Source organism: Panthera onca, chromosome C2 (assembly GCF_046562875.1).
Source record: "Panthera onca isolate mPanOnc1 chromosome C2, mPanOnc1 haplotype 2, whole genome shotgun sequence".
Lineage (NCBI taxonomy): Eukaryota > Metazoa > Chordata > Mammalia > Carnivora > Felidae > Panthera > Panthera onca.
In genome coordinates, this window is record NC_138347.1 from 142238940 (window position 1) to 142265936 (window position 26997).

Here is a 26997-nt window from a genome sequence, read left to right on the forward strand (position 1 = left end):
AAACTAAAAAATGTTCTCAAAGTAATCCCAAGGGTAGAGGAACCACAGGATCCAGAGCAAAAAAAGCCTTGGAACAAGCATCAGGAACACTGGCTGAGCTCTGCAGGAGGGACAGCTAGCATTTTCTCCACCCTATCCCCATCACTCCTTGTCAACAAAGAAGTATACCTCTCAGCAGTGAGGGAGGATGCTGAGACTCCCAGAAGCAAAGAAAAACTTCCAAGCTCAGAACTGCTGCTTCTGGTACAGCCTACCCTGGTAGCATGTGCTACCCCTCCCTACAATTGCTAGAAGAAGATGCTGTATTCACAGACAGGCTCGTGGGAACTCTCAAGACTCACTGCATCTGCAACAACCCAAACTGTTGAGAAGACATACTAGCATCAACATCGGAAGAACTAACCCTGTAGCCATGGCATCAAATACAGAGACAGACTATAAAAAAGTCTATCTTCAGAGATTTGAGGGTATACTGTATTCAGCAAAAGACAACTACGGATCCTGGAAATTAAAAATTTAAACACTGAAAGGACAAAGTACAGAGGGTGTGAAACAGTAGAATAAACATAGCTAAAGAGTGATCAATTAGAAGACTGAACCAAGACATTTTCTGAGAATGTGCCAAAAAAAAAAAAAAAAAAAAAAGAAAATCCCTCCGCCCCTGCCCAAAAAACCCAACAAATAGACACTGAGTATAAATCCAAAAGTTCCCAAATCCAGCCAACAGGAAATCTAGAAAATAGAGTAGAAAAAGTGGAGAAGAGAAACTTCTCCAAGAAATAGCAGAAACCAATAGTTGAAGAAAAGAGCCACTACGAATGGGGGGATAAAACTAGGCATATAATAGGGATATTTCATAACAGTAAATAGAAAAAATCCTAATATGCTCTAATGAATCAGACATCTCATTAGAAACATTTAAACAAAATCTTTGAAATTCTGAGGGGTTGGGGCACCTGGGTGGCATCCGACTTGGTTTCAACTCAGGTCATGATCTCATGGTTCATGAGTTCAAGCCCCACAATGGGATCCACACTGACAGTGCAGAGCCTGCTTGGGATTCTCTCTCACTCTCTCTCTCTCCCTCCCACTCCCCCCTTATAAATAAATAAATAAATAAATAAATAAATAAATAAATAAATAAATAAGAAATTCTGAGGGGGGCGCCTGGGTGGCTCAGTCAGTAAGCCTCCAACTCTTGATTTCTGCTCAGGTCATGATCTCGCAGTTTGTGAGACAGAGCCCTGTGTGGGGTCTGTGCTGACAGCGCGGAGCCTCTTGGGATTCTCTCTCTTTCTCTTGCTCTCAAAAATAAATAAAGAAACGTTTAAAAAAAAAAAAGAAATTCTGAGGGAAAATGACTGGAAAACAGGATTCATACCCAGCCAAACTAATCACACAAAAGGGCACAGGAAATATGTTTTCTGATATGTAACAGTGTAGAAAGTATACCACTCCCAAATCTTATCTAAAAGAATTCTTAGGGAAGTTATTTTCCCCTCAAAATATAATATATTCAAAGTAAATAAACAGATCACCCAGTAGAAACCGAGATAAAAGAAGCAGGAACAAGTTAAAAAAATAAACTAGTAAAACCTAAGTTCTGATTATTACAAATAGTAACTGAACAGCAATATCTCAAATCTTCTCATAAAGAAGGTAGCAGGGAAGAAAGCAGAAAAAGTAAAATCTTTCTGAGGTTCCTGTCTTGTTATAACATGTTGAAAAAAATACATTTATATATCATATATACATCCATATATATACATATATATACGTGTATATATATACATCCATATATACATATATATATGTACATCCATATATACATACATATACATGTATATATATGTGATATATAAATGTATTTTTTCTAACATGTTATATAACAAGTATATATATATATATATATATATACACATATATATATCATGTATATAACATATATATATGATATGTAAAAGTAAATATATATGTACAAAATTAAATATTTGCATTAAAAACTTAAATGCAATAGAAAACCAAAAAGATATTTAACTTTTTTTAACTTTTAAAGGGAAAATAATTGAAGAAAATGTTTTCAATATAAAACAGAAATGGGAAAAAAAACAAAAGCAAAGGACACAGGCAACACAAAATAAGATGTCAGAAATAAATTCCAATATATTAGCAGTTATGATAAATATGAACGGGTTGTATGTGTGTTTATTAAAAGGTAGCCAAGGGGTGCCTGGGTGGCTCAGTTGGTTATGTGTCTGACTTCAGCTTAGGTCATGAGCTCACGGTTCAGTTCGTGGGTTCGAGCCCCACATCAGGTTCTCTGTTGTCAGCGCGGAGCCTGCTTCAGATCCTCTCTCTCCCTCTCTCTTTGCCCATCCCTTGCTTGTGCTCTCGCACTCCCTCTCAAAAATAAACAAACATTGAAAACAACTTAAAAAATAAAAATAAAAGGTAGCCATAGCCAGATTAAGTTTCAAAATACAAATTATTATCTGGCACAAAAACAGACACTCAGATCAATGGAACAGAATAGAAAACCCAGAAATGGACCCACAAATGTATGGCCAACTAATCTTTGACAAAGCAGGAAAGAATATCCGATAGAAAAAAGACAGTCTCTTCAGCAAGTGGTGCTGGGAAAACTGGACAGCAACATGCAGAACAATGAAACGAGACCACTTTCTTACACCATACACAAAAATAAACTCAAAATGGATGAATGACCTAAATGTAAGACAGGAAGCCATCAAAATGCTCGAGGAGAAAGCAGGCAAAAACCTCTTTGACCTTGGCCGCAGCAACTTCTTACTCAACACATCTCTGGAGGCAAGGGAAACAAAAGCAAAAATGAACTATTGGGACCTCATCAAAATAAAAAGCTTCTGCACAGTGAAGGAAACAATCAACAAAACTAAAAGGTAACTGATGGCATGGGAGAAGATATTTGCAAACAACATATCAGATAAAGGGTTAGTATCCAAAAATCTATAAACAACTTATCAAATTCAACACCCAAAAAACAATTAATCCAATGAAGAAATGGGCAAAAGACATGAATAGACACTTCTCCAAAGACATCCAGATGGCCAACCAACACATGAAAAAATGCTCAACATCACTCATCATCAGGGAAATAAAAATCAAAACCACAATGAGATACCACCTCACACCTGTCAGAATGGCTAACATTAACAACTCAGGCAACAACAGATGTTGGCGAGGATGCGGAGAAAGAGGATCTCTTTTGCACTGCTGGTGGGAATGCAAACTGGTGCAGCCACTCTGGAAAAACAGTCTGGAGGTTCCTCAAAAAACTAAAAATAGAACTACCCTACGACCCAGCAATTTCACCACTAGGCATTTATCCAAGGGATACAGGGGTGCTGTTTCAAAGGGACACATGCATCCCAATGTTTATAGCAGCACTATCAACAATAGCCAAAGTATGGAAAGAGCCCAAATGTCCATCGATGGATGAATGGACAAAGATGTGGTATATATATACAATGGAGTATTACTTGGCAATCAAAAAGAATGAAATGTTGCCATCTGCAACTACGTGGATGGAACTGGAGGGTATTATGCTAAGTGAAATTAGTCAGTCAGAAAAAGACAAATATCATATGACTTCACTCATATAAGGACTTTAAGACACAGAACAGATGAACACAAGGGAAGGGAAGCAAAAATAATATAAAAACAGGGAGGGGGACAAAACATAAGAGACTCTTAAATATGGAGAACAAACAGAGGGTTATTGGAGGGGTCGTGGGAGGGGGGATGAACTAAATGGGTAGGGGGCATTAAGGAATCTACTCCTGAAATCATTGTTGCACTATATGCTAACTAATTTGGATGTAAATTTAAAAGATAATAATAAATAAAAACCATTATCAAATACTCTCTTTAATGTCAAGAACTATTTAAAGCACTGGAGATGGGTGTACAGGACAGACACGATCACTTTATGGTCTAAGGGAAGGAAAGGCATGAAACAAATAATGACAAAACTTACCATATTAAGTCAATAAATATTTGTGTATAAATGTGTGTGTGTGTGTGTGTGTGCGTGCGTGTTACATACTGGAAAAATAATGGAGACCAAAATAGTCAAGGACATTATCCTCACAAAGTAGTCTATGGATGCAGAAACAAATACTGGTATAACAATATTAATTTACTCAAATATTTAATGAGCCCTTATTATTTGCTATGTACTGGGGATATAATGCTAAGTTAGACAATTTATTCACAGGTATAAGAAAAGTTATAAGGAAAATACCGAGGATAATGACACTGTATAACAGGGATTCCAAACCTAGAATTCCCTGAAAAAATGGTATTTGTGGTAAATTATGAAGGATGAGAAGAGGCTAATAAGCAGGAAAGTGAAAAGACCATTCCTATCAGAAGGTACAGCACAGAGATAGCTGGGGAGTGTGTGTGTGTGGGGACATGCTTAGCAAATTATAAACGGTCAGGGAGCCTATCGCGGGGTTGAGAGCATGGAGAACCAAGGGGAAATGGAGAGAGAAAGCTGAGGATGAAGTTGATTGGTAAGCACTTAGATCTTTTTGGTCTCTTTCCATTGTGATGGGAAGCTATTAAAGATACTTAAGCAAGGGAGTAAAAGGATCATATTTGTGTTTTCAGAATACTATTCCAACTGTAGAGTGGAGAAAGGAGGTTGTGAAAACACCCAAAGGGGTCTGTAGAACTGAGAGCTGATGGTTTCAAGTAGATGGCTCAGTAGTGGTAGAAAAGTAATAAAAAGAATTTAGGATTAAGAAGTCTTGGTGACTGAATTGGGAAGTCAGGGGGCAGTTAGAAAACTAGAAAAATACATTAGGAATAATCTGTGAATTTTGAATGAGCAACTAAATGGGGTAATAGTTGAGCCAATTATAGTAGAAGGAAAACCAGGAAATGATCAACTGAACTAAAGATGACAAACGGTCAAGTAAAAATGAACTGAAGAAAAAAAGTATATTAAATTTAGCAGCATGGAGATATTTGACAATCTCAGTAAGAAGTTTTGTAATAATGTTAATAAGGCAAACAGGTTGTAAGAAACTTAGTTGTGTAACTGTGTCCCAAAGTGGTCTAAGTGTACCAAAGCAACTCCACAAAATGGTCCACTAGAAAGTACACAGAAAATATTAGAACTTCTATTTACATTCTTCTTTTGTCCGAAAAATAAAGCAATTAAGTTATAATAATATTTAGAATTTGGATTATCGGTAGCTCCCCCTGAGGTTAGAGAAGCTCACCTGAGGAGAGAAAAGTACCACAAAGTACAGGGGGAGTTAACAACTGGCATGTTCACTCCTACTACTGCTTTCACCATATGACAAGGTTTTGCAATTCGTGTGTGCCTGGCTAAGTGAATTTACAGGTTATATTATGTAGTTTTCACTAATTAACCCTCAACCTGGCTTGGAAATATTACAAATACTTGGGGTACTTGGCTGGTTCAGTTGGTGGAGCATGCAGCTCTCGGTCTCAGGGTTGTGAGTTCGAGCCCTGAGTTGGGTGTGGAGATTACTTAAAAATAAAATTAAACAACAACAACAACAACAACAACAACAACAACAAAGATTCAAAGACCTCTAGGCATGGAAGCTAATACTAATACTGCAAGTACATGTAAACAAGAAGAAAATGGCAGGGCTAACTTGTATACTTTTTTTTGGTATGAGCCCTTCAACAGCTACATTTTAATGCCAAATTAAATACATAAATCACAATCTACTTAGATCTAACAAAGTTTGCCGCTAAATTCAAAATTATCAAGACTATTTAAAATACAGTTATACCCAAATTAATTCATTTACATCCACATCAATGATATATGATTAATACGTTTTTAAAAATTAAAAATATTATTGGGGTGCCTGGATAGCTCAGTTGGTTGAGCGGCTGACTTCAGCTCAGGTCATGATCTCACGGTCCCTGAGTTCGAGCCTCGCATCGGGCTCTGTGCTGACAGCCTAGAGCCTGGAGCCTGCTTCGGATTCTGTTTCTCCCTTTCTCTCTGACCCTCCCCTGCTCCTGCTCTGTCTCCGTCTCAAAAAAAAAAAAAAAGTTAAAAAATTAAAAATATTATTTACTTGATAGCTTCTATTGACATTGTCTTACGATGAATATAATGGCATAATAGTATATATTTATATATAATTTGTGAACAAAATAATAAAAAACATATATATAATTATGTATATAATTCACAAACAAAAATATACATTGAAAGGATATGCTCAACATTTTACTGACAGGGCACATGATTAAAGAATGGAAGCTCCCGGGGCGCCTGGTTGGCTCAGTTGGTTAAGCGTCCAACTTCAGCTCAGGTCATGATTTCGCCATTAGTGAGTTCGAAGCCCACATCAGGATCTGTGCTGACAGCTCAGAGCCTGGAGCCCGCTTCAGATTCTGTGTCTCCCTCTCTCTGCCCCTCCCCCATTCAAGTTCTGTCCCTCTCTCAAAAATAAACACTAAAAAATTAAAAAAACAAACAAAGAACGGAAGCTCACTACACCAGTGTGTAAAAAGTAAAGATGCAATGATGAGTACAGGGGACTGACTCTTCCTGAAACTTTCTGCCAAGAAGAAATGAGAACCACTGGACGTGAAGGATCTAGGTAGGGATATTTGTATGCTGGCTTGTTTCTAAGACAGGGGTGCTTATAGGAAAGGTTCTTAAACATTAATCCACTTGTAAAAATGCAGATTTCCCAATTCCCGAATCTTCCTTTTGGAGTTAGCCAGTTTGGGGTTACACCTAGGAATCTGAATGTCCAGCTCATTCTGATGCAAACAGTCTAACATTAGATGAAAACTGGTCTAATGCAAGGTTTAAATGCCACTGAGAAGAATCCCCAAGAAAAGAGGATTCAAGACTGTGCACAGCCCATGTAAGATTACACAGGTAACAGAGAAGAAGGGATGCCGGGACAAAGGAGGAAGTGGCTTTTATTAAGAGCAGACACACCTCCCCGATTTACAGAAGGGACAAGTTCAACAGATGGATGAGGAAATATATTGAAGATCTGGTGATGACAAATCCAGGCTCTTCACAACAGGGAGGAATATGCTCCTTTACCAGAATGGATATAGAAACACAAAAAAGAAATGTCTCCATTTTTACTTTAAAGAATTCTTACAAAAATGAGGCACAGCAATATTTTTGTTGTTGTTCTTAAATGCAAGTTTTCATTTACTGAGAGTAAGGTAAGAACTCATCTAGAGATTTTTGTTTTCAATTTAATACTTCCAATCTGGAAATTACCTCATTCGTTGTGGTTTTAATGGCACTCAGACAATCCTGAACAATAGTTTATTTTCTTGCCTTATTTCTTTACATATTCTTTGGCACAGCTCCATGAGCACTAAGTGGTAAAACTAGAAGTCTGCTGATTGCATGGCGACCACAGCAGCTGGGTAACCATGTACACAAGGCAGCAGTTAATTGCCTGAGAGAGTTGAAGTAATATTTGGAGTCCAAATAGAAGTTTAAAATGCGCAATCTGTCTGGTTTTAAGTCAAAAAGATGTTTTTCTTCACTGATCATACTTGGATTCTAATTATTTTGGTTTCTAATGTGAAATATATTTAAGACACTATATACGAAAAAAAGATAATATGTATATTTTGCCAAATCATGCGATGAGACCCATGGAAGCTGTATTAGTAATTATACTTTTTTAGTAAAGGACCAACAGTCCCCAGGCCCATCAGTCTTCCTTCTACCTTTATGTAGCTCTTTGCTTTTGTGGCTTTTAAATTTAGAACCTGTTTTTAAACACAAAAGTTCCATTTAATAATTTTTTAATTATAGTTTTAATCAACTTGTGATTTTAATTACCTTATTTCTTACAAAACCTCCTTTTTTTCTACTTAAAGTAATAAATGTTGTTATGAGAAATTCTCAGGAAATACTGAATGGTGTAAGTAATATGGAATCACCTGTAATTTCACCCCCAGATAAAATAATGGCTAAGAATTCATTGTATAGCCTTCTAGACCTTTTTAAAATGAACATATGTGTGTGCATTTAAAAACATTATTTATTTATTTTTTAAGTTACTTCCAAGTTAGTTAGCATATAGTGCAACACGGATTTCAGGAGTGGATTCCAGTGATTCTTCACCTATGTATAAAAACCCAGTGCTCATCCCAACAAGTGCCCTCCTTAATGCCCCTTGACCATTTAGGCCATCCCCCCACCCACAACCCCTCCAGCAACCCTCAGTTTGTTCTCTATATTTAACAGTCTCTTGTGTTTTGTCCCCCTGCCTGTTTTTATATTATTTTTGCTTCCCTTCCCTCTGTTGATTTGTTTTGTATCTTAAATTCTATGTATGTGCATTTTTAATAAGAAAATTGAAATATTATACATACACACATGTTGTTTAATTTTAGAATTCTGAGTTTACCTTTTTTCCCACATAATAAGTCTCTTAATGTCAAAACAGACCACATCATCATTTTTAACAGATGCTAAAAAAATTCTGGTATATGGATGTGTTATAATTTAAGTGATCCCTTATTGAAGGGTATGCAGATGTATTTTACCTTTAACAATGTTAGGTTCACAACAAGAAATTAGACATTTAAATCTTATGTCCAAATAGAAGACTTCTTCTCTAATAAAGATCATATATAGATACAGACTAAAAGGTTTCTTAAGAGATTAAGTTAGTTCAAAAATAAATCAACTCGGGGGTGCCTGGATGGCTTAGTTGGTTAAGCATCCGACTCCCGGTTTTGGCTCAGGTGAGTTCCAGCTTGGGATTCCCCCCCCTCACACTCTTTCCCTTTGCTCTCTACCCCATGCTCACAGGCTGGTCTCTCAAATAAATAAACATTTAAAAAATAAATAAATAAACTCATAAAAAAATCAACCAACTCATTTTGTTATCGTCTAAAAATATATTTATAATTCCAACAGAATAATCTCAAATGGCAATTCTTTTGCTACTTTTTTAAAGTTTATTTTTTGAGAGAGAGAGAGAGAGAGAGAGAGAGAGAGCGAGCAGGGGATGGGCAGAGAGAGTGGGGGGCAGAGGATCCGCACTGACAGCAGAGAGCCCAATGTGGGGCTCGAACTTACAAACCTTGAGATCATTACCTGATCCAAAGTCAGACGCTTTACTGACTGAGCCACCCAGGTGCCCCTCAAATGGTAATTCTTTTAAATAAATAAATGTATACCCACATACACAATGGACAACAATTTCTAGAGTGGTTGGAGTTGATGAAAAGTCCTTTAACAATTCCACATACATTTAAAAAATTAGGCATATGCCAAATAAAAGTATGCACATAAACTAGCTGTATAATAATTGCTGAAGACTTATTTTAAGCAAATCATACTTCAGAATCATGTTTTCAACCTAGATAAAGTCACAAAATTGGAAATATAATGCTTTTAACATTCTAAGGTTCTATGTCTTTGAGAAACTATTTTTGCTATTTTGAAACTGCTTTTGGAGAGCAAAGGGTATAAAAATATATAAAGGGTTAACAGGAAATTATGTCCTATAGGAACACTACACACTCAGCATGTATAACCAGCAAATTTAAAAGTCAATTGAGTCATTAGAGAAATGCAAATTAAAGCCACAATGAGATACTACCTAACATCCACTAAAATTGCCATAATAAAAAAGACAATAACAAGTGTCAGTGAGGATATTGAGAATTGTAACATTCACACACTGCTGGTGAGAATGTAAAATGGTACAGCAACCTTGGAAAACAGCTTGGCAATGTCTTAAAAAATTAAACATAAACTTACCACACAACCTAGTGGTTCCACTTCTAGAAATCTACCCAAGAGAAATGAAAACATATGTCCACACAAAGCCTCGTATGTGAATGTTCAAAACAGCAATATTCATAATTGGCAAAGATGGGGAAACCACCCAAAAGTCCAACATGGAATACTATCCAGCAGTAAAAAGGAATAAAATACTGATACATCCTACAATATGAATAAGCTTCAAAAGCATAAAAGTAAAAGAAGCCAAAGCAAAAAGCTACATACTGTGTAATTTATTTACATAAATATTCAAAAAGAGCAGCAAAATAAGTTTCTAGCAACCATCGCCTTTTATTTAATACCAATATATTCCAGTATTTTATATCTTAAAGGAAAAGCTTATTGGCAAACTTCATCAGTGACTATCACCTTGTTTTATAATTCATGATTTTACTTGATGTAATTTTAACGAAAAATATTATAATAGCCGCGAGCACATCAGTGCTCAGGATTTGTCTAGTTTATATGCATGTTAAATCTTTCTCTTGCTGCTTGAATTTAGTCTATTTTAATTAGGAATTAGTACCCCCATTCAAAATGGGCAAGGCAGGAGAATATAATTATCAAATTCTGTAGTATAACAAGTAGTGGTGATGGATGCTTAAATAACAAAATACTTAAAACATTTTTTTAATGTTTATTTATTGTTGAGAGAGAGAGAGAGAGAGAGCATGAGTGTGTAAGCAGCGGATGGCAGAGAGAGGGAGGCACAGAATCCAGAGTAGTCTCCAGGCTCTGAGCTATCAGCATAGAGCCTGATGTGGGGATTGAACCCACAAACCATGAGATCATGACCTGAGCTGAAGCTGGACACCTAACTTACTTAGCCACTCTGGTGCCCCACTTTTTTAAACTACATATTCCAGTGATCTGCGGAAAACCAAGACTTGGCAATAAAAAACAAGATTCATTCTAATTTCTCCCAATTCCCTTAAGGAACTCAAAAAAAGTTACTGTGTTCCAAGGACCAGAGAAATAAGAGTCAGTAACAGACTGCCTACTAAAGGGATAGGTCTTTAAGAAAGTTTATTTTCTTCTAAATTCTGTATTTGTTTTGTCAATAAAATGGCATTTTGTTTTTAGTACAGCATCCAGTGGCTTTCTGGTGATTACAGAGTTTTAAAGACCTCAAAGTGTATCTGAATTGCAAGGTTAAGAATCAAAAAAAGGAAAGAGGTTACAGACGAGTTGGAAAATGCGAATGGGTTTCCTGAGCCAAAACAGTACTTAGTCTAGCAAACAGCTATTTTGTAAAATAAAATGTTTTCGTATATTATATGCTTTTCTGTAAAACTGGTTACTACTGTACATTTTAACCCGTAACAATGAGATCCAACAAAAGATGAAGTAGGGAATCTTAAAACATATATTTTAACACTATGATTAGAAAACATAAGAAATGGTGCTAAAAAATGAAGGAGTGAAAGGCGCTTCTGTATCAGCCTTAACTGCCAAACTGAAGACGTCAGGCAATCTAAGATGGAGCACACATGCTCATGAGAGGAGCACGAAAGAATCTACTGGGTGCATCTTAGATTTACTTTTTATTTCACCTTCTTTACACAATTCTCTTATAAGGTACATAACAGATTAGAAGTATATAATTTATAAGGAAATAGATGCCAGGTCAGGTACTCAACACCTACATTACTGTTAAGATGTGCAATCAAGAAAGAGTGGAAACCACTGTTCGAAAGAATGGACTGATTAGGGTTACGATTCTGTCACGTTAGAGTTAAGCAGTCACATTTTTCTGTTACTCTGTGATAATTCTGTCACTTAATGAAGCAGCTCAGATACTTTACAGAAAGAATTATTATTACCAAGAGCAAACCTTTATAATTAAAAAAAGTTTTCACGTATGCTATCTCACGGAATGGCCACTGCCACTTAGTATTATTACTAGTTGACCTAATGTATCCAGTACCAGTTTCTTGAAAGCATTCACAAACACTAGTTGTATTTATTATTATTATAAATAAACATTAGCTGTAAGGACGCCTGGGTGGCTCAGTCAGTTAAGCATCCGACTCTTGATTTCGGCTCAGGTCACGATCTCACGGTTCGTGAGATGGAGCACCCCGCTGTCAGCGCAGAACCTGCTTGGGATTCTCTCTCCTCCTCTCTCTGCCCCTCCCCCACTTACACCCTCTCTCTTTCCACCTTCTCCCTACCCCTCTCCCGCTGGCATGCACACATCTCTCGCACACATCTCTCCGAGCTCTCTCTCTCAAAACAAATAAACATTAAAAATAAATAAAAATTAGCTGTGAAGTTAATGAGAAGAGAAAACATTTTAAAGACTTCAAGGTCAATTTAAGTAAATTGAAGCACTAATATGTTTCAGAGGAGTTAATCCTCCACAAAGAAAAAAGTATGGAAACCACTCAACAAGAATTACATGAAAGGACAGTGACTCTGTCTATTCCCCTGACAGCCCTTACCACCTTTATTCTTTATTTTTTAAAGACAAGTTTAGGGTCTTCTCAGCATAAACAAAGAAATGCCCAGTAATCATTTGACTACTAGGGAATTAATCAACTGAAGATTAAGGGTAGATTTAATAACTGACTCTATATAGAAGTTATGCTTTATGGAGGACGGTAACAAGATGTTTTACCAAAATTAACACAAGAGGATACAAGTTGAAGCTGGCTACTGATAAAATTACTAGAGAAAAAAAATCACGAAATTTTTCTGACAGTGAAAATTCAGAGGAAACCTTAAGGACTTGTATCAAAAGGGATTTTTGTAAACAAGATAGTTTCCTATTACATGCGATCAGTTAAGTGTACCAGGGATGCCTGTAAGAGATCACAAGTCTGATATCAGTTCTACAGAAGCATATATCTGTGTATGCCACTAACTAAGCTTCACTAATCTGGTAGCACCACTCTTAAGGAGTGAATGCATTACTATTTACTTTAAACTTAAAGAAGTTGGTTCCTTTCACTAAACTGAGGGGTTGATAAGGGTTTGGTTATTGGAATTAATAATCCCCAGAATGAATGGCAGCAGGTAAACTTTAGACCAGAAGTGTCAACACAGTAGAGGAAATCTCATATGACTGCCATCGTCCTGCAAGTCTGTTATTGTGTTTTAGGTTAAAGGCATACTATTTATATGACTGATTTAAGTACCAAGGCAACGGGTACATTTATATGATAAATGATGAAATGCCTAAAAGGCAATACACTGAAAGTTAAGATTTAAAAGTATAAAAAAAGATGGTCATTTTCCCCACTTGTTACAAAATGACAATTTTTTAAAGAGCTAAGGAAATCTGATGTATTATAATTCTAAGAGCCAAGAATATGAGGGCATAAATCCAGGAATAAATCACATGTTTCAAAGCTTTTGCTGTTTCAATACTCTGAACTGGTTAAGAAAGGTTTAATTCTGACATTACCATTGGAGCAGGTGGTGGATTTGATGATTGTCCTTCACTGTTCCCTGCATGCTGGGTTAACCCATTAGGATTTGAAGACTGTGTAATGGGAAGCTGGGTACTGGGTGCAGGTTGCTGAGATAATTCTACTTTGTAAGTCTTATTTGATTCATCCAATCTGCTACTTCTTTCTATGGCAATCAGGTCACGAATTTTTTGCAGCTGCTCCACTGAAGCTTTTTTAGGAAAGATAAGATGTGTTTCTCCCTGGAATTTATAAAAATGGGAAAAATTTTAACTTTTGCTTTATACGGACAGCCATTCATATATAGATCTATAAAATGAAACCAATACTATAGAATACATCAGATATTAATAATCATTTTGTTTTTCTACCATTGTGGCACTTTTAAAAAAAACAAAGGTAAAACTGCATAAATGTAAACCAGGAAATTCAGAAAATTGGTCTCTTTCTTAGCATATATATAACGCTTAGTTTATTTGATCGATTCAAAGGCCTTTAGAAAAATATTTTGTTAGGAATAGTAAGTCACAAAGTCTCGTAAGAATTACAAAAATGTACATTCCTATCTTCTCTGCAATAGTATATAATACTACTATTCCCTGTGAAATTCCCTATGAAGTAACAGTAATTACTAGGGATGCAGCCATACAAAATGATCAGGGGGTCACATAAAACCAAGAAGTTATAAATCTCCTTTCTTTCTTTGAATCTCCTAAACCCAAGACTTTAAAGAATAGCTATATGATTAGCAGTCTGTATATGGGGTCCACTAATTTTTCCAAGAAGACAAAAAGCACACCCTGATGATCAATTCAAAATTATGGATTGTTAACAGTACATACAAAGGTGGTCCAAACAAAACAATCAAACCATAAAAATCCCATTCTTCAAGTAGTGATTCATTTAGTGAATACCCACAATATAATCAGAGTGCTTTAAGATACAATAAGCATTACAACAAAGCTCACAATGTAAAATAGTCAGCAAATTACAAACAAGAAAAAAAGTGAAATGAAAATATATTCAATTAAGTTTCAAGGCACTGAGAAACAAGTGTTAAAATAGTAATTCCACCAGCTGCATATATATGAGAGAAAACTATTGTTAACGTGCAGTAATAAGACTTACAGATTGTGAGCATTTAAGTTAAGCTCCATAACTGAGAATGACCTTATTTCCCTGGTGATGGCAGACCTATCAGAATGAACTGACCAAGACATTTCTCATTAATGACATGAAAATTAATTCCATATGAATCCCTTTTAAAAAGCCAGAAGGGGCCGGTAAGCTCTCTATATTCATTACCCATAATAGCTGTAAAAACAAAACTATCATTTATTGTGTTTATGTGTTCTAGGTGCTGTACTAAGCATTTTGCATATATTATCTCAAGTAATTCTCACAACCACCCTGCAAGGTAGGTACTAGGTTTATCCCTACTCTTTATATGGAAATATGAAGGCTCAGAAAAGTTAAATAACCTGCCTGATGCCACAGAACAATTGTTGGAGTAAGGATTCACACTTAACAAATCTTTTATTTATTTATTTATTTATTTTTAAATTTTTTTTTTTTAATGTTTTTTTCTTTATTTTTGCGACAGAGAGAGACAGAACATGAGCAGGGGAGGGCCAGAGAGAGAGGGAGACACAGAATCGGAAGCAGGCTCCAGGCTCTGAGCTGTCAGCACAGAGCCCGATGCGGGGCTCGAACCCACAGACTGTGAGATCATGACCTGAGCCGAAGTCGGACGCTTAACCGACGAGCCACCCAGGCGCCCCCACACTTAACAAATCTTAATTGTTATGCTATAATTGAGTCATCTTAGACTGAACAGAGACCAATAACCACAAGCTGGACTAAAAGTTGGAAGTGTTGAGCAAAAGAGAATATTTTTATAGCCGTGATAATTACATACATGATAAGCACAAATCAGATCACAATGAGTTTCCAACATCAGAAAGGAACCACCTCGCATCTCTGATGAGGTCTGGGAAGAGAGACCAACACTTAATTCAAAACCAGATATGGACGTTTCCCATCTCATACTGTTAGTGGAGCAGCACTGAGAAAGGTAGAAGACACCACGGACAGAGGTGGAAACACAGCATAATAGGTTTCTGGATCTATGTTCAGTTCACACCTCAGAGAGGGCCCGGATAAGACAGAGACGCTGCTTTCCTTTCCAACTTTGCAGGATCAGTCCTAAAAGAATGTATGATCACGGCCAAAGTGTACCAAAAAGTTTAATCAGTGGCACTGTATTTTCATGAAAGGACAAAATCACAGGCTTTGCACTAGATCCAGTAACATTATAAGAAATCAATGAGAATTCTAGTATTTAACAAAATCCCTATTTCTTAACATATTTTTGCTAAGACAATTCTCCCTGCCAGATGTTAAGCAAACCTGCCCCCTCCCTGCCCACTAAATGCTGGTAATATCTTCCAGTCACCAAGACAACCAACACTGCCCACCTCCTGTGGCACCTGGCGGGAACCATCCCACTCAGCAAGCCTGATGAGTCACACAGCCATGCGGATCCCGGTCTTTCTCAACCTTCTTCTCAGAATTTTCACAAAGAGCTCAGCCTCAGAGGCAAGTAGGCCCAAAAGTGCCCAGGATCTTAATATACAAAATATAAAAATTTGGGGATGGGTCTGAGAGATTCCTACTTCACCGTAAAGCCTACCAAAGTTTCTTTCTGATGGCAGAGTTCAGTTGCAGTTCCAATGGTTCCTTCTGCAACTTAGCCACACTGATAACACACAGACTTCAGACGGGCCCTGAGGTGCAATGCCCAAAGCCAATCAGAAACTTGAAGTATATAAATTAGTCTGATCAAAGCATGTTACTCTTTTCTGAAACTGTGGCTCTATTTGGGTCAAATACTACTGCAAGTCTCAGCTTGTTACTAGCACTCATGTGACTAATCTTTGGGTCTGCCCGAGATGGGTTTTCTAGGATGTGGGATTTTGAGTGCTAAACCCAGGATAGCCTCAGGCAAACTGGGACAGTTGGTCATCACACCCGGCACTCAAATATTTGTTGAATGAAAGACAAATATGACTCCACAGAACCTGTGACACTTCAAAAATGAAAAATTAGTACAGTTTCCAGTTGTCATTTACTAAATTTTTCTGTCATTTGACTAAAAACATCTGTATTTTCATGAACAAAATCAGCAACATTCTCAACTCTACCCCCTACACTTTTAAATTCTTTATGTTCAGATGTCTGTGAGTAACTACAAGCAGATACCACAATTTATACTTCCGGCCTGATCTCTCCTTTCGAGTTACAGACTCATATATCCAATTGCCTACTTGCTATGTTTAACAGTTTTATCAGTTATAATTATCCACAAGTTGGGTAGTGATTTCTCCCAGTATCTGCTACACTCCCAGATTTCACAATCTGAATGGTACCTGCATCCACATAGATGCTCAAACCAAACCTAAAAGTAACCTACATTCCTTCCTTTCCCTTGTACCCCACATGTAGTCCATTAGCAAGTCCTGCAGACTCTGCTTCAAAAAAAATTCTGGATGCCTCCACTTTCCCCCATCTCCACTGCTATCAGTCTTTAATTCAACATGTTTACTGAGTGCCTCAATGTGCCAGTAATATTCTAGGAGCTAGCAACACAGGGAACAAAAAGACAAAAGGCTCTGCCTTCATGGAACTTATACAAATCATTACTGTTTCTCCCTTAGGTTAATAAACGCTTTCTAACTGGTCCTTCCTGCTTCACCCCTTGCCCTCATCCCAGAACATCCAGGACATTCCCTTTACAACAGCTAGAATAACCTTCTAAATATCCTTCCCTGCCTAAAACCTTCCTATGGTTTCCCGTTTCACTTAGAATGAAATCCAAGTCTTTACCACAGTCCTCAAAACCCCATGCCCTGGATTTCTGCCTGTCTGTGCAGCTTTCTGTGCCAAAGCTACTCCTGCTGGAAGTGCTCTGGACATGTGAATCGTCTGAAGTACTTGGACTTGAGGGCTTCAGGTACCTGAAATACTTCTTTTCACTTAGGTCCCAGCTCAAATGTTCTCTCCCTAGAGGCCTTCCCCGACCACGCATCTGTACCTAGCTGCCTGCCTCTACAGCTGCTTTGTATCGTATCACCATGCCTTATTTTCTTCTTTGCACTCATCTTTGTTTTCATGTCTACTATTTGTCTAACCTATTAGAATCCAAGCTCCACATGAGATGGGATCTATTTCTGTAGTTCACTATTATACCCTTCAGAGCCTGGAACAGAATCTGGGGAGAAGAGCAGAGAGGCAGAAAGGAAACGACCTCTTATGGCAACTCAGCACATCGCCTGAACAATTTCTACAGCCTTGCCAATCCAGCCTCTGTGGACTACCGAGTATCCATAAGCTGGTTCTACTTCTTTCAATATTCCATGAACTAGAAATGGCTAAGCATATACACAGACAGAAAATTCACGGTATTGATAACTACTTCCACTGTGGCATAGAATTGAACTATGCCACAAGATTCCGGAGGATGAAAACACCAAACGTTTACTTTGACCTAAAAACCAAAAAAAATACTGAGATTCTTCTCTTCTGTCACAGAAGAAATTCCTTAAAAGTGGCAACTAAACTCAGCTTTTCTGTGTCTACTCTTCTCATTTCTTAATGGAGACAGGTGGTTAGACCCTATTCGTATTCATGTGTGCTCACAAAGCAGGTTTTTGTCAAAAGTCTAAAGTGACCCACAATGGGGTCTCTAGGTTGTATATCTGACCTACCTGTTCTAAAGGATTAAGACTTGTAAGAATTTTCTCTGTGGGAGAGTTGTTATATTGTGATTTTAAAGCATATTTACTGTGACTTTCAAATGTCTAATAGGTGAAGAAATAACTAGCTGCACAGATTTCCAAACTGATCAATTAATTAAAAAAATATTATCTTATTTAGGTAATTATCCATCAACACTACAACAAATTCTTTGTACATGAATTGGGGAAAAGAAACCCTTCAACATACTCACCTCTTCAAAGCCCATTTCAAATAAACATTCAACGGCTCCTCTGACAGGTAAGAGTCTAGTAGAAAAAGCTGTGTTTCCAATCCGGATAGATCTATATTTTTCATCATTAGGGTTTCTGATTTAAATAAAAAAAATTTGATTATATATAACAATTTATACTTTCCACAGTGTTTTTGCACTCCTTTTCACATTTTATATTGGCTATATTGCTACAAGGTAGCACAGATCCCAGCTTTACAGAAAGAGGAAGAACAGTCTGGAAAAACAGCCTGATTTTGAGATTCTTACCTCAATATACATTTACTACCACCCTACTGTTTAATTTCATTTGATAATATTAATGCTTCCATAATAGACATCCATGTGACTCTGTAATTCTGTGCTATTAAGGCTACATACTTTTATGAGTTTTTATGGTGCTAAGAAAAAAAAATCCACATAAGCTCCAGACATGGGGCAGAAGGTTTTGCCTATTTTGTTCTGATGGACCTCAATCATCAAGAATGGTGCTTGATGCATAGACGGTGGTTAGTAAATACTTGTGAAATGAATGGATGAAAGAAACAAAAAAGCTGCATAAAAACTGATCACAGTTCCTGAAAGATTTTACTTCTGAAAAATATAAACCCAGGTACACCTTGATTTTCTTTCTTCCCTAGACTGGTGATTGTTTTTACTCTATGTTCTGCTTCAGCTCAAGATATATTTTAGTCACAGCCAATTTTTTTTTACGGTGATTAAGATTTTGAATAGCATGCATGGGATAAGACCAGCATATGAAAAGCTCTGAGATTTTTAATAACGTTGATAAATCGGAAATGCTGTTTTTAAAAAATCAGAAAAAAAAAAAAAACAAGGTTAAGATAATCACAGTATTATACTCAAGACCATCAGAACATAGTTTAGGATGATAAGTAGATTTCATATCTGACACAAACTCCCTTCCAATGGTAGTGGCTTCCATTACTATTTTAAGAAGGATTCTGAGGCTGTGTCAGGGGTCTATGGGAAGGAGTGATGAGGCCATCTGCCTGGGCTATTGAATGGGGATGGCAGACAAATGCTGGCAACTATTAACAACTCATTAACCATTTGTGTCCTATTTTAATTGTGGAAGTTTTAACATATTTCACATTTGTTTTCCATTGAGCAACTCTCTATTGCCCAACTGTCATAAATACATGAATCTTTTTAAAACTTTTCCTTAAGTTCCAAAATTATATAAGTTTATTACAGAATATTCAGGGACAAAGCTCTAAAATAGTGTTATTCAAAATGTCCACGGACTGGAGCCAATCTACAAACTCCTTGCTATTCATTCATGAGAATGTGCAGAAATTGAGAATACTCAGCAATTTTTATAACAATTTGATGTGCCATGAAATTTTTATTGTTATTTTACAAAAGGTATAGGTCCACCAAAGACTGGAAATTAAAAACAAAAACACTTGTTCTTCACCACAGGTCATTTGAGCATCACAGGTGGCTGAAAAAACACAAAGAAAAAAATGTATGTTCTGCTCTTTTACTCTGTGTATTAAATGAGAGCTTCTCACCCTTGGCATTATTGACATTGGAGGTCTTTGCTGTAGGGGGCTGCCCTGCACACAGCGAGATACTTAGCATCCCTGGCTTTTATGCCACACTAGATCGTAAGTGTGCCTCCCTTTCTTACTACTTAAAACAAAAAACATTAAACCATACAATAACCCTACATTTACCAAGGCTAGTTACAGATAAATGTAGCATCTTTTCATGATATTCAACACGTTTCACAGGGTTATAAACATATCACTACCATCAGTATGACAGAACCTACTGGTGCAAAACTGCTTGAGGTTGTTTTGTTTGTTTTACGTATTTTTCCCCAATAGCTTCCAGATTTTTACATGATCAAAGTCTTTCACTGGCCTTAATTTTCTAGTTTTCCTTCCCTCTTTTACCACTGTTTAAGAAATTCTTATAAAACACTCATTAGTTGATCTGATACATGTTTCAAAATAACTGTTGATACGGCTTTTCTGTTATAGTCTATTTCCCATCTTTTTACATCTATGGGCCTCACATACCATTTATGTATTTTTCTCACTAAAAACATAATGCAAACAAAAACAAAAAAACCCAACAGTAATGTCCAGTTACCCAAATTCTATCTATCTCTTTTAAAATATGTTGAGCACACCAGCCATAGTCTTGAACATAAAATGGTGCCAAAAGTTCATCCTGAAGCCCTCAAAGGCTTAGAGAACTTGGCCACAAAGCCATTAGGCCTCAAATCCGTTAAGATCCCACTTCCTGTCCTTGGAAAAGTACCACAAAAACACTTTCTAAATCTCTAGTCTTACAGCCTCTCACCCCAGTGTATCCACCATCCTTGAACTCATTACTACTCTCCTTATCTTGCAGTGTCTAAATTACCCCTAAGGATCACCTTTATTTTTGCTTCATCTTCTTCTTCTGTTAATTCCTCTGCAGACTTTTCTCAATATTTTTTGCTATAATTCTTCAATGTGTTTTTTCTCCCTCTGCTGACTCTTAACTATTTCTGCAACTGGTAATATTTATCTTGCTTATTAGCAATAATTGTGCACATTCACTTGAGGTGTTTGTTTAGTTGTTTGCTGGATAGTATTGAACGAATGAATAGGGTCTTGAAAGGGCAACAAAATTTCCTGCACCTCACTCACTATCACTTTGAACACATTTTAGTATCTTCCTAGTTGTCTTACCCCCAGGTATCTACAAAATTGTTTAATCTGTAGAATGTTAATTATTAGTCTTTACTTTTACAATTGAATGGTAGAAAAAAGTCATGCTTTTCACCTTGAAAGTCATTATCTACCATATATTTAGGATCTTAAGGCATGTTAAACAGTAAGCTTCCCACTGAGGTCACAGACTCAGGAAAAAAAAAAACAACTTAAATGTTTCTATTTCAGAATTTCAGAAACGCTGAGAATAAACATAGCTGACCATTTACTAGCCCTCTTTCTCTTTAGAATGCATAATCCCAGAAAGTGTTTACAGAAATGGAAACTTAGTACATGAGAGATCCTATAATCTTGTATTTTTATTACTAATCACAAAAATTGGTTTGTAGGCCATTTAAAAAATATTTCTTTTGTAAATAGTCTTTTTCAAAATAGTTCTTTACAAAATAGTCCTTTTCTAAATCAAAATAATTCTGAGATACATGTAAATTTTTTTTTTTAAAAACAATTTTTTAATGTTTATTTTTGAGAGAGAGAGCATGCATGTGCACAAGTGGGGAAGAGCAGAGAGGGGGGGGCGGGAGATACAGAATTTGAAGCAGGCTCCAGGCTCCAAGCTGTCAGCACAAAGCCCGATGCGGGGCTCGAACTCACAAACTGTGAGTCGAATGCTTAACCCACTGAGCCACAGGCGCCCCATATGTGTGTATTTTTCAAAAACATCTAACTGCCTTTAGAACCAGCTGGGAACCACCTCTGGCTGTCTACCATTCTATGTAGCTGACAATAAGGGAAACATACACATAACCTAGCTTGTTCAGAGTGAAAAGTTGAATAATGGTAACAATAGATAACATATGTGCCTTTATTTCTCTTTTGCAAGAATCTTATAATGCAGGCATTTTTTCTTTCCTCTTAAAAATGAGGAAACTGAAAAAAAATGAAGAAACTTAAGTCCAGAGACTTTACATAAATTGACTATAGCCACACTCTTAGGAAATGGTTGACTGGGGTTTAAAACCACTGGTTTGATTACAAAGCTTACATACTCTTCACCATACAATACACCAACAAATTCACCACTCCTCAATTAACCCTCTTTCGATTTCTCCAGTTGTCAGTAGTAACCTAGATTAGAAATCTGAAGTTATTTGGGTTATTTTGTCTCTTCCCATTTCCAGTTCTACTCCTTGCCTTCAGTCATCAAGAACTACCAATCCCTGCCTCCAACAGTTCTCTTCTCTCCGCATTTATGTTTATGATTACTGTAATAGGCTCACAAATGAAATCCATGCCTTGTGTCTTCTTACATGATTATTCTACATTAAACTCCTTCGTTATGTTTCTCTTTGACCCTAGAACGTATAATCACTTTCTCCTGTCTCCTATGTCAAATATATGTTCTCTGCCATTCCATCAACCTGTCCCATCTTACCAAACCTCTGTTCTCAAAACTCTTCCACGCTAGGCCCCCCTGCTATCTCCAGACACGAACATGTAACTCCTTGAACACTGTCTTGCAATTGTTCTCTGGATTTTACACTGTGGCTGTTTCCCATACTTGTGCCTTTCTCCTAAACATATTTATTTATTTTCTTGGAAAGAAGAAACCACTTTCCATTCTTGGCCCTCCCCAATCATAGGCAGTTTAATTTGTAAACAATAACCGTGTGCAGTTTGCAAAGGAAATCAGTAGAACATCAAACATATTTTTTAAGGAATAAATGGAGCAAATTATCCAAGGAATAATTCCACACATGTGGAATGCTAGTCAAACTATTTTAGAGTTTGAAAAACAGATATTATTGAGTACAGCTCATCTTTATCTAGGAGTCAGTGAACTGAAAAAAAAAGTAAAAGGTTCAAACCCATGGCATATTGTGCGTGCAGATTAGCTTATATTTTGTTCTGTAGTTTCATTAACTATGACTCTTAGTTGGGGAATAGGTTAACATCACCTGAAGCAGAAATTTGAAATGTAACCAAAACCATAATCTTCACTCGAGTGAAATGACAAGTGCTGCTGTTTATAAAAAATCAAACAAAAAACCACAAAAAAACCCAGCTATTAATGAAAGTCTCATTTCAGCACTCATTTCATAAAATACTACATCAAACACTGAGGGAGGAATAAGATATATTAAGACAACATCCCTGACACAGTCCCTTATGTTTAACACTAATGGATTTCTCCAAACAGCAAAAGGAACAGAAAACTTTGGTTTTCTCTACTCTCAAATAAGTGAGATTAGCAGATCTATAACATAATGTAGTTAGAGTAACCTACATTAGAAATCTCTGAAGAAGAAAGAGATCAGGGACTTAGAAGTGGAAGAAAGAATGTTTTTTAACTTCCTGAAGCATAAAGGAGTTTTAGTTCAAAGAAAATGAGAGCAGGGATTACTACTATTACAAGCATACCTCAGAGACATTACAGGTTTGGATCTAGACCAATGCAGTAAAGTGAAAATTGCAGTAAACCAAATCAAATGAATTTTTAAAATTTCCCACTGCATATAAAAGTTATGCTTATACTATAATGTACTCCATTAAAAGTGTAATAGCATTATGTTTTAAAAAATTGTACATACCTTAATTAAACAATACTTTATTGCTAAAAAATGCTATCATATGAACTTTCAGTAAGTTGTAATCTTTTTGCTGGTGGAGGGTTTGCCTCGATGTTGATGGATGCTAAGTATTGGTGGGGCTGCAGCAATTTCTTAAAACAAGACAATAAAGTTTACCACATCACATCACAATTGACTCTTCCTTTCATGAATAATTTCTCTGTACCATGTGATGCTGTTTGATGAAACATCTTTCAAAACTGGAGTCAATCCCCTCAAACCCCAACACTGTTTTATCAGCAAAGTTTGTTATATTCTAAACTCTTTGTTGTTATTGCAACAATCTTCACAGCATCTGCACTAGGAGGCTCCATCTCAAGAAACCATTTCCTTTGCTCATCCATAAAAAGCAACTCCTCATCCATGAAAGTTTCCTTTTTAAAATGTATTTATTTATTTTGAGAGAAAGAGAGAGAAAGAGCCGGGGAGGGGCAGAGAGAAGGAGAGAATCCCAAGCAGGTTCTGCGCTATCTGTGCAGAGCCTGATGCAGGGCTCCATCTCACGAACCCCGAGATCATGACCTGAACTGAAATCAAGAGTCAGATGCTTAACCATCTGAGCCACCAGGCACCCCATTCATCCGTGAAAGTTTTATCATGAGATTGCAGCTATATCTTCAGGCTCCACTTCTAATTCTAGTTCTTTTGCTATTTCCTCCACTGAAGTTGGGAATCCATCAAAGTTATCCATGAGGGTTGAAATCAACTTCTGCCAAACTCCTATTAATGTTGACCTTCTGACTGCCTACAATGAAGTCACAAATGTTAATGGCATCTTGAATGGTGAATCCTTTTCAGGTTTTCAATTTTGCCCAGATCCATCAGAGAAATCATTATCTACGGCAGCTATGGCTTTACAAGATGTAGCTGTTAAAATAAAAAGATTTGAAAGTCAAAATGACTCCTTGATCCATGGGGCTGCAGAAGAGATGTGTTAGCAGGCACGAAAACATTATGTCATTGTACATTTCTATCAGAGCTCTTGGGTGACCAGGTGCATTGTCAATGAGCAATAATATTTTGAAAGGAATCTTTTTTTCTGACGTCTCAACAGTGGCCTTAAAATATTCAATAAATCACATAGTAAAGAGACATGCTCTCATCCAGGCTTTGTTTTTCCATTTAGAATTTTCAGAATGGTTAATAAGCATTGGCTTCAATTTAAAATCACCAGCTGGGGGCGCCTGGGTGGCTCAGTCGGTTGAGCGTCCGGCTTCGGCTCAGGTCATGATCTCACAGCTTGTGGGTTCGAGCCCCGCGTTGGGCTCTGTGCTGACTGCTCAGAGCCTGGAGCCTGTTTCAGATTCTGTGTCTCCCTCTCTCTCTGACCCTCCCCCGTTCATGCTCTGTCTCAAAAATAAATAAACGTTAAAAAAAATTTTTAAATCACCAGCTGTGTTAGCCTCTAACAAGAGAGAGTCAACTTGTCCTTTGAAGCCAGAAATTGACTTCTCCTCCCTGGCTATGAAGTCCTAGATGGCATCTTCTTCCAATAGAAAGCTGCTTTGTCTATGTTGAAAAATCTGTTGTTTAGTGTAGCCATCTTCATGAATTATATTAGCTAGTTCTGGGTAACTTTCTGCAACTTCTCATCATCATTTGCTGCTTCACCTTGCACTTTTGTGTTATGGAAACAGCTTCTTTCCTTTAACCTCATGAACCAACCTCTGCTAGCTTAAAACTTTTCTTCTTCAACTTCATCACCTCTCTCAGTCTTCACAGAACTGAAGATTTAAGACCTTGCTCTGGATTAGGCTTTGGTTTTTAAGGGAATGTTGTGGTTGGCTTGATCTTCTTTCTAGACCACTAAAAGTTTCTCTATTAGCAGCAAAAAGGCTGTTTTTCTTTCTCATCATTTGTGTGTTTACTCGAATGGCACTTTTAATCTCCTTCAAGAACACTTCCTTTACATTTGCAACTTGGCTTTTTGGTACAATAGGCCTAGCTTTTGGCTTATCTTGGAATTTGACACAGCCTCTTCACTAAGCTGAATCACTTGTAGCTTTTGATTTAAAGTGAGAGATGTGTACCCCTGCCTTTCACTTGAACACTTAGGCCATTACAGGGTTATTAACTGGCCTAATTTCAATTATTATTGTGTCTCAGGAAACAGGGAAACCTAGGAAAGGAGAGGGGACAGAGGCTCAATGGGTGGAGCAGTCAGAACACACACATTTATAGATTGTTTCCCATCTTATGTAGGTGCAGTTGGTGCACCCCCAAAAATTACAATAGTAACATCAAAGATAACTGATCACAGGGGCGCCTGGGTGGCTCAGTCGATTAAGCGTCCGACTTCGGCTCAGGTCATGATCTCACGGTCCGTGAGTTCGAGCCCCGCGTTGGGCTCTGTGCTGACGGCTCAGAGCCTGGAGCCTGTTTCGGATTCTGTGTCTCCCTCTCTCTGACCCTCCCCCGTTCATGCTCTGTCTCTCTCTGTCTCAAAAATAAATAAATGTTAAAAAAAATTAAAAAAAAAACAAAACAAAGATAACTGATCACAGGATAAAGAAGATATGGTGTGTATACACACACACACACACACACACACACACACACACACACACAATGGGAATATTACTCAGACATAAAAAAGAATGAGATCTTGCCATCTGTGACAACTTGGATCTAAAAAAAGCAAAACAAATAAACAAAAAACAGAAACAAACACAGAGAGGGGGATGGGCAAAATAGGTGAAGGGGAGTGGGAGATAGAGGCATCCGGTTATGGAATAAATAAGTCATGGCAGCAGGGGACATCTGGCTGGCTCAGTCAATAGAGCACATGAATCTTGATCTCGGGCTCGTGAGTTCAAGCCCCACACTGAGCAAAGAGCTCACCACAAAAAAAAAAAAAAAGTAAAAAAGTCACAGGGATAAAAGGAACATAACAGGAACTATAGTTCATGGCTATATTAATATAGCTTTACAATAGTTTTGTATGACGATAGATGGTAGCTACACTTGTGAGCATAGCATAATGTACAGACTCGGGGAATCACTATGTTGTAATACTGAAATTACCATGACATTGTGTCAACTATATTTCAATTATATAAAAGAGCTCAGGGGCTCCTGGGTGACTCTGTTCCTTAAGCATCCAACTCTCTGTTTCGGCCCAGGTCTCATGATCTCATAGTTCATGAGGATGAGCCCCGTGTTGGGCTCCGCTCTGATAATGTGGAGCCTGGTAGGGATTCTCATTCTCTCTCTCTCTCTGCCCCTCCCTTGTTTGATCTCTGTCTCAAAATAAATAAATTAAAAAAAATTAAAGAACTCATTGATCACAGATCACCATAACAAATAATGAAAAAGTCTGAAATACTACAATTACCAAAATGTGACACAGAGGTACAAAGTGAGCAAATGCTGTTCGAAAAATGGCCCTGACAGGTTTGTTCAACACCATAAA

The 26997-nt window shown here is 37.2% G+C and overlaps 1 protein-coding gene across 4 annotated transcripts in view; it reads right to left on the bottom strand.

Annotated features, from left to right (window-relative positions):
- The window catches only part of NGLY1 (N-glycanase 1), a 65453-nt gene that overhangs the window by 36163 nt on the left and 2293 nt on the right, over positions 1–26997 (bottom strand). For 3 of the 4 annotated variants that reach the window (XM_060638513.3, XM_060638511.3, XM_060638510.3), the window contains exons 2-3: positions 18245–18359; positions 13233–13478 (exon numbers count right to left, since the gene is read on the bottom strand). In XM_060638513.3, coding sequence (XP_060494496.1) covers positions 13233–13478; positions 18245–18359 — 361 coding nt within the window. The remainder of the gene's footprint in view (positions 1–13232; positions 13479–18244; positions 18360–26997) is intronic. The other variant, XM_060638512.3, reaches the window with a different exon arrangement.